The following is an 11,211-nucleotide window of genomic DNA, read 5'->3' as shown; positions in this document are numbered from 1 at the left end:
TGAATTAAATCACAGCAAGCAGGGACTTCAGGATGACCCACTGAAAAAGACTAATAACTGTGTATGTATATATATTTACACAAGAAATTTATGCATGTGCCCCTCTGCATGTGCATATATCAATAAAACTTGGTTTAAAGTTCAGTGCATAGAAGGAATGCTGTCTTTCAATATTCTTAAAGTACAAGAAACTCATTAATTAACCTGTAGCCAGCAGACCTCCAAAGACACCAATCATTATATGTTCTTAGGTTACAAAAAGCAATAATAATTGCATTTTATAGAACATGGAACAGCAAGAGCACGCTGTTGGAATTTCTTAATTGCAGCCAATGTCAGCAGATGATACTGCTGGTATTAGGAATCTGTCTTAAAGCCCATCTCGGAGTTAGAAGTGGTATGTAAGACAGCTCCGTGTTATGGCCCTTTAGGTAAGCATTGCTGTCTTGAAATCTAACCATGAAAGCTGGGCAGCATCCCTGGTCTTCCCTCTGTTTCTTGAGCACTTCAGACACTGCTGCTTCTTGCATATATTCAAGGCTGCTCCAAGAACGATGAAGTTCTCTTCCCTTGTTTATCATTTTATTCAGTTATATAATCAGCACATAAAACAATCACGCTGGATTTCACTATGCCCCAGAGAAACTGCAAAGCTGGAGGCCATTTCCTGACATCCAAGAGGTAAAAGCATCATAAAAAGCTACGCTTCTTAAGAAAATTTTAAAAGGTTGTCGCCAGCCATGAGGAGATGCTGAGCGGTTGATCAGAGGAATCACAAGGTAAAAAACACTTCCCTCTGCAAAAATATACTTGACATTCCCTCAGCCTGGGATTTTTCTCATCCAGTATCATCACAGTCCTATTTTCCTTCCTCGGGTGTTGTCATGGGTCGTTTTCAGTGGAGAAAACCTCAAAACTTGAAGATGCAGCATTTTACTTGTTTTCCTTAGTGTCATTTCTCCTTGCCAGCTTTGCAGTCACAGAATCCCAATACTACAAGGGCAAATAAATAAATATCTGTTGTCATGCATGCAGCGTTACTGCTCGTGTGGATTTCTTCCCAGCAGCCGGGAGGAAATGTTACTCTTGTTTAGACAAAAACATCAAATGGTTAGGAAATAAGGAGTTAAGAAAAGCTGTATACAAGGTTCATGCTTGAGAAACACAAGGGCACAGAAGACTTAGCGACTAAGAAAATTCCACTGGACAGTAAGTTATAATAATTTAGATCTGTTCATTTATAGTAAGTCAGCCATTTTACTGTTGACCTACTTTGTATCAGCAATAATTTGTCACAGTGCATTCTCCAGCTGTTACAGAAAGAAAGGTTGAAACTATACATTAAGAGCATAGTGTCAAAGCAACTGATGTTAATTATACCCTGCAATTCCTATGTTGATGAAATTGTCACTGCTAACCATTAATACAGCATTTACTGTCTAAGCCCAGCTTGCTCTACCAACCCTTGAAAGCCACTGAATTAACATCCTGCTTCACAATGTTCACTTTATGCCACATTGGAATGTAAATCTGAAACATGTAAAAATAACCTCTGCTATTACACCAAGAATGTGTAAATACACATTCCTTTTTAGGAGAGCTGTTTATCTCCAGTCTATACATGTTTCACTCTTTAAACTAAAAACAGCTTTAATGTTCTTTAGTCAAGTGGCAGCTTTTGCCAATATAAACTATTTTCCCTAAAAAATTATGGCATCAAGTAGAGGAAACTTGGGAAAATGTAGAGTGCTACTTGATTTATGGAAATTCAGAAATAAGCTTAACACAGATACACAAAAATGCAGCAATGTTCTTCATTTTATTCACTGCTAACCTATGCAATAACAAGAGATATTCTCCCAGCATAAGTAAACAAGGTTAATTAGAAGGACACCTTATGCAGATTTAGTGTTCACGTTCACTGGCATCTGCTTAATTTGGTGACAGAAATGTTTACAAGCATTAGCACAAACCAACCACTCCAGGAGCGTTAACTGGATTCTTTATGGTTTGCACATCAGTAAACTGTTTTGTAAGGTCCTATTGCTGCAGTACAGGTCCCTTTGCTTCTAAATCATCTCTTAAATTACTGTTTTATCCATTTACATTGAAGGCAGGTGAGAGCATACAGGCTTACAATATTTACCCTTCAGAACTGGCATCGCTAGCTATAAAACAAAAGCACAACTTGAACTTCTGATCCAAGAATACTCTTCAGTGAGAAATAGAAGAGACTTTTTTACACTATGAACTGATTCAATAGGAGATCGTATGGAAATGACAAAAGTAGAAGCCGGTGATGATATTTTTACTTCAGAAGAGTGCCTCATGTAGCTTATTTCCAAATTCTCACGTAGACTGATCGAACAACCAAAAACAAGAAAATCCCACAGCATGATGAGGCCTGTCATACATATCTACTGGAAAATCTTTGCAGAGTCAGCAGAAAAGTAGAAAACTAAAATCAGCGTTATTAGTAATTGAATGCAAGTCCTTACATATCTATTCAGACCTAAGAAAAATCCTAAGATCTACAGGAGAAAAAAGATCATGGTCTGAATGACCACTTAAGCTAGATGTACATCTCCAGAATAAGCAGGAGAGAAAACAAAACAAAACACAGCTGCAAAGAGAACAGAACAGATATTCTTACAGGATACATATAACACAACTATCTATAGCAGCATCATTACGGAACATAAATACAGAAGTAAACTCAAGTGCATAGGATCTGATACCACACATAGCAGAGTGGGGGAAGATGCTGAGAAAAAGAAACATTTGCTCACCTGACATAAACTAGAAGACAATTGTACACTTTATAAAGAGATTCACTGAATTGTCAACAGGTCTCAGCAGACTGGTCTGTCAGTCTAAGAAGAGCTGTAACATTAAAGCAGTGTACAGCTGAGCCTGCCCTCAGAATACCACCAGAACAACAGGATTATTCAGTGCTTCACAAGGAAAAGTCCAGCTAATTTAACTGACGTGCACTGGGAAAGCAGGTCTTCAATGTGCTCTCTCATCTCTAATATTCGCATTAAAAGAAGAGCTTTGCTGGTTTCATAATGGCACCTTAAATGAAATTCAAAAGTGACAAGCATTTAGGGTAGTGCACTGTTTGTTCTGCCTGCACTAAAACATAGGATTGGCAACAGCTTCCTCTTACAGATTTACTCCATTTCTCTCAGGAGTCCTTCCTATGCCCTGCTGCCACAGTATGCTAAGTACTTTCTAAATCAGACAAGGGCACATTGTGTGCACACTGGAGTATATTTAAATTCCAGCTGGAAGCAATCCCAACTCTGAGGACACAGGTTGTACCAATTACTAGTTACAGCTGCACTTAAAAATTATGCCACGAATAAGAACAGCCTACCTTAAAAGGACTCAAATGTTAACTATCTAAGGGTGCAACGTTCGTTCTTGGTTCGGTTATAACATGCCAGCCTCGCAGATAAAATACTTGCTGCCTCGCAAATCTATGCTTAACTTATCAAAAAGAAAGCACCAAGAGCTGATGCTTTTACAATTTGCATGGCACATGTCCCAGACTAACTGTACAGCTACCCACTCTAGTGCTGTTCTTACTGTTCTAGATGATAGGCAGCACCACGATACACCGACCACAGCTCAGTCAGCAATGAGCTTCATTGAAGTTTAATATAGCTTTACAGGAAGCCAAGTCCAATGTTTTTCTTTCTATTTGGATACACTTATGCTGTCTGCAGACACGTAACGCAACAGAATTATCTTTGAGTACACCTACTGCTTGAATAAATCTCTTGCTTACGGACTTAATTTGAAAGCATCATCTTAAAAGTAGCAGAATTTTTAAGATATCAAGATTTGAACTTAAACTTTGACTCCACACGAGTAACACCTATACTTTAAAATAAGCTCATTCTGAAGCTTTGGTAATATATATATTATTATCAGATCCAGATACCAAGTGAACTCCTTGAAGTTCACTGCTTCAGAAGCACTTATGCTTCCACCAGTCTGTGTCAGAAAGTCATAGTACTAGAGAAGCCTTAGTAACACTTCAAAGTACTGAATGTTGACATACATATGCAGATGATGGTAAAAATATTTGCAAAACTGAACTTTCAAAAATACAGTGGGAAAGAAATTGGTAAAAAAAAGCTATAGTCCAGTCTTGTGTTTTGCTTGTATATAATGTTATATTACAGAAGATTAAGATTTGAACTGCAGATACAACACAATACTATCGCCACACCATAAAGGCTCGTAGTTGAGCAGGAGCTGCCACAACACACAGCAAGTCTGAAGCTCAGTTCTATCCACAGCTAGTAAGTTTAGCTGGCAAGGAATGATTTTTTTCCCTTCAGAGCAACAGCAGCAGTTGTTGTAACTGAAGTGACCAAGTTGGGTAAGGTCTTTTATTGAACACCCACAGATCAAAGCACACAGGAGATAAGGAACAGAAAGTTTTTGAGCTTTACTCCAGCACTTTAACAAGTGTAAATAAAGTGGTAAGGAATTTCTCTCACGTGTAACTAACTGCTGTGCTGTATACAAGTGACATTAGTGTGGTGCTTAAGTGAATCACATCTCCACAGCATTCATTAACTTTGAATACACATGTTAAGTACGGGCTTCTCACTTTGCCTCAACCAGCCTTTTAAGTTTGGGAAAAAAGATCCACATACCTTTTGTTGAATCCCATCTTAATGATTTCTAAAGTGAAAGTCTTGCATCTGAAGAACACAAAAGGCGAGCAACCTTTCTGTAGAGTGGTTAACCTGCTCTTAAAGCTAAGGGACACTTGTCCCAGAAACTCTTATTGAGCAGGGAATCCATCTGGGAGGAACTGAGAACTTGTGAGCAAGTAGGTCAAAATGGACATTTAGGTTTGCTATATCCTTCATCAGGAAGCCAAGTTTAATCCTCTGGATTTATTCAAGTCATCTTTGGTGGATGTTATTTCTGTACCTTTTCCTCATATCCTGGAATTATTGGCCCTGGAGTTATTTCCACATTGACTGATTTTAAAAAGTTTAAATTGACATGTACATCATTGTGTTTCCCTAAATTTCCCACGCGTTTATATACGAGGTCTTCGTTAATCCATGTCTGCACCAAGTGTTCCCTAATATCAGGGTGCCATTGATGTTCTTAAGCCTTTATAGTACCTATTTCATTTCTACTGTGAGACAAAAATAGTTTAACTGATCCTATGTAATCACGACAAGAGATTAATTAAAATGCCAAGATAGGAAACAATTTATTATAGAGAGAAGAAAAATTTCTCATCCAAAATATAGAAATCTGTACAACTTTGCCACAATCAATATACATGAACTGTACAAATTTACACCAGTTCATAATTTACCAAATAAAAGATGACTAACAAAGTTCACAAAATAGATGGTGGTTTGTGGAAAAGACTTTTACCCAATTAAGAACAAGGAAATTACAAACCAGACCTCCACTTTCTAAAAATAAGAAGTTTACTCAGTCTTAGAAAACTACAAGCTAGCAAATGTACAGATAGCTGGCTGGTGCTAACACCACAGTTCAGACAGTGTCTTTATATGGTCTTTTTAAAGCCTGTTGCCATGGCAGATTCTGATCACTTGCTATTTTGAGGCCAGTGTAAAGATCTGAACATTTCCCCAGGTCACACGTACTAATTTATGTACATTTATACATATTTGTAAGTGCTAGGTAAAAGTCTGAAAAATAAAATTTCCAGTACTATGGTGTTCATAACAATAAGCCTTGTTACTGAGCTGCCAAAAATGCTAACAATTAATAAATGTAATAGTGCAAATTTACTCCGCAAGACCTACTGCAGAGAATCACTTTATAAATACAGATTGGGGTTGAAAATTGGTGTAGAAATTAAGTAAGATGTCTTGGAGAAACTGACCCTTCCTCGATCTTCTTCAGTCCTTAGCAAGTTGCACTCATTTTGACTCACAGGCTATTAAATTACTGAAAGGTACTGTCCAAACTATGGCACTGTCACTTTAAAGTATACCACTCTAACGTGTGCCAGATCTTCACAGCTGTGACATGGTTTAAATTCCATAATCCATCATCCCCAGAGGTGCCCACCCAAAGTAAAAACCAAATTTATCCATCCATTTTAAGGTGATCCACAGACTATATCTTAACCTGATACAGTCATCATATTGTAGCTTTTGGAAGGGCTAGTTCTGCCCAAGAGAAGTTCCTCCTTACAGCTTATTCTGCTGTCTACCATTTGCATGTTGGTGTTATTTTGGCTACCTCCTGCTGGTGCAGCTTCATACAGCACACAGATCGAGCCATCCTCTCCAATACGATAGGACACTTCATACGGGTCAACCCATAGAGTGAGTTCGCTTGGCAGAAGCTGGAACAGTTCCTGACTGCTCAATCCAATCCGCTGTGCTGCCTGTCCAATGAGAGGATCCATTTTATGGTTGATCCGGATACATCGGTAACCTGATCCCTTGCATGGCTTTTCTGGGAACCAGTGATGTTTATAATGTTCTACAAAATAAAAAAAAAAATTATCCTCCTTAATTCTCTGTTCAAAAACATGCACAGTGATCATTGTTCTCTTGCGAATTTCACAGCTCAAGATGTTGAAAAGCTTACTACTTTACCATCAAGTGACCTGAAAAATCATTATAGTCTTTATTTTTGCTGATGATTCACGTAAGCGCAGAGTCCCTTGGGAAGTACTCGTGTACAAAGTAACTGTTTCATGCTACCATATACAGAGAACAATGTTTACCATCTGAAAAGAGTGAAATGCAACTTCCTGGCACTCAAACAAATATAAAAATACAGAAGGGATTACATACACAGCAGAAAAACTCAAGGGCTTCAAAACTCCACGAACCAGAGGGGAAAAAAAAAAGCACCTTTCCAGCTTTCTCTTGAGATCACACCCAAGTTTAGTTCCTCACATTCTTAAGAACACCCAAAAATAACTCGGGAAGGAGCTGGGCAGCATTTACCGACTGACTCAAGCTGTATTTCACCACTGCTCTTCCCAGCCTGTCTTCCAGGGCGAGGTACCAATGACTTCACTTACCTCGGGAATTTTATCCCACCCAAAACCTTATCGGTCTGAGGCTACTTATAGTCACTATCAAGCACACTGGGACACAGGTTCAGAACTGCAAAACGCACAGAGCAGCAAAGTAACTCTCATATTTGATCCTAACCGGGGTTGATGGGTGGCAACGAGATGTTTCCAGAAAAAAGGGGAACCGAAATTCATTGTCTACTACTGAATTTTACTCGACCAAAAAAAGCAACTTCGGAGCATCTTTCCTCGAGGAAACGGGGCGATTTGAGCACTTGGAGCAGAGCCCAAGTCCGGGCTGCTCCGAAAGCTTTGTCTTGGCTGCCTGCGCGACGCCCGAGCCCCTTTTGTTTACAGCCCGCTCCTGCCGCCCCCACCCGCCGGGGGCCGCCTCGGCACGGAGAAGCCCCGCTCGCCCCCCGCACCTGCCCCCACTGTAGCTCCTCGGAGCCGCCGTTCTTCCCCCCCCACCCCGTCTCCGGCCGCCTGCGGGGCGCGGCGCTGCCGGAGGTGCCGCCCGCAACCGCCGCCGGTGCAGGCAGGCGGCCCAGCGGCGAAGGGCACACCGCGGCTCCCTGGGCCGGAGGCGGGGAGCGGCTCCCGCCGCACCCGCGCCGCCCTCACCTGCCAGCAGCTCCTGCAGGCTCTGGCTGAAGGTCTGCAACTGCCGCTCGTTCATCAGCCCCTTGGTCCGCAGGAACTTGGAGATGAAGCCCACGGCCGCAGCGATCTCGCGTATCATGCTGGCCCGGGTGTACAGGGCGGGATGCATGGAGGCGGCGGCGGGCGGCAGCCAGCTCTCCGGGGCGGCCGGCGCTGGGACGGAACGGGGCGAGGCACGCGGAGCGGGACGGGGCGCGGGGGCGGCGCGGCTCTAACTGGGAGACGAGCGGGCAGCGCAGCCCAGATCACATCCCGGGGGCGGCAGCCTCCGCCTCCTCTTCCTGCGGCAGGGGGGCGGCGGCAGCAGCGGCGGCCGCAGCAGCGCACCCCGCATCTCCTGCTGCGAGGGGCGAAGGGAGCTGTCCCTCGGCCGCCGCTTCTTATAGCCCCGGCGGGCGGAAGTGGCGTCAGGGCGCTGGGGGGCGCGCCGCCGCCAATCGAGCGATCGCACCATTATGACGGCGGCGGCGAGGCGGGGCTGGCGGCGGGGGGGGTGACGTAATCGGTTGTAAACAAATAGAGCCGGGGCGGAAGAATGCGCGGGGTTCAGTGCAAGGGGCTGTGCAAGTGCTTTTGTGGTGTGGGGGGTGCCCGCTGGAGGGGCTGCGTGGGCAACGCAATGGGGAGAGTGCTGAGCGCCTGTGCGGTGCCTCTCCGCGGGAGGGCAGCGCCCACGGTCCGCGCCGTGGCGTCGGTAGGGTTGGAGTGCGCGGCGCGGAGCTGAGTCGCCTCCCTCCCTCCCTTACGCTCTGCCTGCGCGGGGTGCGTAACCGGGCGCGGCTGCCGTGCGTGGCGTCCGTGCGCTGTATCTGGGGAGAGCAGAGCCACGTCAGCGGTGGGGGCGGGGGGGCCTGGGCTGGGAGAAGCGAGAACGCGGAGGCGGCGACTGCGCTGCTTCCTCTGCTCCTCCGGTGCGTCCTGCCCCGCGTCGGCTCGGCGGCGGGCTTGGCAGAGCGCGGGGGCGTGCTCGGGCATGTCTCCCCACGCAAGGGCAGCTGCAGCCGGGATGCTTAAGAGTTCAGTTGTTATTTATCTCAGTAGCCAGCGGGGGTGGCGTAGCTTCTTCCCTTTTGCCTTCTTTCGGAGCCCCAGGGGATGTGCCAGTGCGGCCACTCCTGTACCCAGCACCCCGAGGGTCCTGAGCGTGGCTTTGTCCTCAACTTTGTTTACCGCAGCGATAAAAACACATTCGCATTGGGGTCTCCAGGCAGGGTCCTCTATGCAGAGCACAAGCCCTGTCCCTGGGCTGCTGGTGGGCCACGGAGCCCATGGGCACCAGCGAAGCAAACGGCAGGCTGGGCAGAAGGGGAAGTGTTTTCCAACAGGCCAAGCCTCAGCCCTGATTCTTTGACAACACCCCAAAAATACAGCTTCCAGTCTTTCATGCACACTGCTCAATGGCATATTCTCACTTGGGACAGGACTCCCAGGACAGACTGTACAACTATCTCAGCATTTTATGACTTGCTTTGAAAGGGGAAAAACCCTGGGTGGCAGGAGGACTGATGTATATTACTCAGCTGGCAGTGGTCAAGAAGAGTGTAAAGCCTGAAGCCTCCCAATGCCATGTCTCACTTTTCTTTTTTTTTTTTTTCTTCCAAAAAGTTTAGCTTCTTTGATAGAAAACTCATTCCTCCTGTACGGTATGTGCCCTGCCCCTATGCAAAGCTGCAAATGAGATATAGCCTGGTATTTATGTGTACAGTTCTTCCAGTCAAAGATCAGAAATCAGGCCATTAAAGGCACATTAATAACACACAATTAAATCCTAAGATTTCCTTTTCAGTAGAAATAATTCAATAATGAAATATATAAAAAAACCACGTGTGAAATAATTTGAATAAAAGATGAAAGTACTCAATTTTTGCTTGTCTGGTGTTCAAGATGTGCCTGAATAGTGCTTTTGGTCTTTTCTCTGCACTCAGGATCTCTTCTATCTTAGGCTGAGCCTCAAGGGATTCTCTCTTTGACTCTCTATACACAAGGGAGATCTGCAAAACACCTTCAAAAGATAATCCTGAGAGCTTAAACTTACAGATTTACTGCATGCTAAAAATGTTGGTGTGGGGTTTAGAGCACAGTCTTATCTATTTCCCCCCACACTAACTTCTGAATATTACATTAATGGTCATGGACTGCTCACCTTTCCTCTGAGAAGGGAAGAACTGCCAACCTGGCTCTCCTCTTGCTGCTCCATAGGTGCTAGCCGTCCTTTCTTTGTGCCTCCAGAGCATGTGTGAGGTGCATCCAGAGCTGTCATTTCTGCTCTGTTCATAAGTTGTAGATTCCTGTTCTCTTTCAAACCTTGAAGCAGCAGATGCTTCTCTCTCCCATCACAACAAGATCCGTCATCCTACTAGAAAATATCACTTCTCTTGGGAAAAATCAACATTATTCTCAGAGCATCTCAATTACACGAAAATAACTACTGGAAATACTTCAATTAAAAAAGTAGTATGTTTTCTATCTTTGCTTGGACTTGAGGTTTATCTGGGCCAGTTTTTCATCTCTTATTTACAGCCCAAGTCATATTATAGTTTGGGTTGGAAGGGAACTTCAAAGCTTATCTAGCCCAACCCCCCTGCAATGAGCAGGGACATCTTCAACTAGATCAGGTTGCTCAGAACCCCATCCAGCCTGAACCTTGAATGTTTGCAGGGATGGGACATCAAACACCTCTCTGGGCAACCTGTACCAGTGTTTCACCACCATCATTGTAAAAAATTTCTTCCTCATGTCTAGCCTGAATCTCCCCTCCTTTAGTTTAAAACATCTTATCATAACAGGCCCTGCTAAAAAGTCCCATCTTACTTATAGGCCCCTTTTAAGTACTGAAAAAAACACAATAAGGTCTCCCAAGAGCCTTTTCCAGGCTGAAAAACCCCAAATCTCTCAGCCTGTCCTCACAGGACACCTGTTCCATCCCTTTGATCACTTTGGCCTCTTCTGGCCCCTCTCCAACAGGTCCATGTCTTTCCTGTACTGAGGGCTCCAGAGCTGGACACAGGACTCCAGTGGGGTCTCACCAGAGCAGAGCAGAGGGGCAGAATCACCTCCTTCAACCTGCTGGCCATGCTCCTTTTGATGAAGCCCAAGATACAATTGGGCTGCAAGTGCACATTGCCAGCTCATGTCCAGTCTTTCATCCACCAGTACCCATGTCCTTCTCAGCAGGGCTGCTCTCAATCCATTCATCCCCCAGCCTGTACTGATACTGGGGGTTTCCCCAACTGAGGTGTAGGACCTTCCACTTGGCCTTTTTTAACTTCATGAAGTTCAGATGGGACCACTTCTTGAGCTTGTCTGGGTCCCTGTGGATGGCATCCCATCCCTCAGGCAAGTCAACTGCACCACTCAGCCTGGTGTCGTCTGCAAACTTGATGAAGGAACTAATAGGAACTCTCAAGTAGATAAGTGGTCTTACACAGTAGCAGCCCAAAGCATGAAGTTTAAAAAGCTCTCCTCAGCTTCCTACATCAGTAACTGTTATGGACAGCAAA

General features: G+C 44.6%; 1 protein-coding gene across 1 annotated transcript; it reads right to left on the bottom strand.

Annotated features, from left to right (window-relative positions):
* Positions 1-5,223: 5,223 nt before the first annotated feature.
* BTG1 (BTG anti-proliferation factor 1) lies at positions 5,224-8,075 on the bottom strand. The gene is made up of 2 exons (XM_082049752.1): positions 7,673-8,075; positions 5,224-6,504 (listed from the first exon to the last, which is right to left on the bottom strand). Exons 1-2 carry the CDS (start codon positions 7,818-7,820, stop codon positions 6,140-6,142), a joined length of 513 nt encoding a protein of 170 aa, XP_081905878.1. The 5' UTR covers positions 7,821-8,075; the 3' UTR covers positions 5,224-6,139.
* Positions 8,076-11,211: the final 3,136 nt, after the last annotated feature.

Source organism: Streptopelia decaocto, assembly GCF_964273445.1.
Source record: "Streptopelia decaocto genome assembly, chromosome: 1".
Taxonomy (NCBI): Eukaryota; Metazoa; Chordata; class Aves; order Columbiformes; family Columbidae; genus Streptopelia; species Streptopelia decaocto.
The sequence above is the reverse complement of the archived record's forward strand: the minus strand, read 5'-3'. Positions and strand labels throughout refer to the sequence as shown.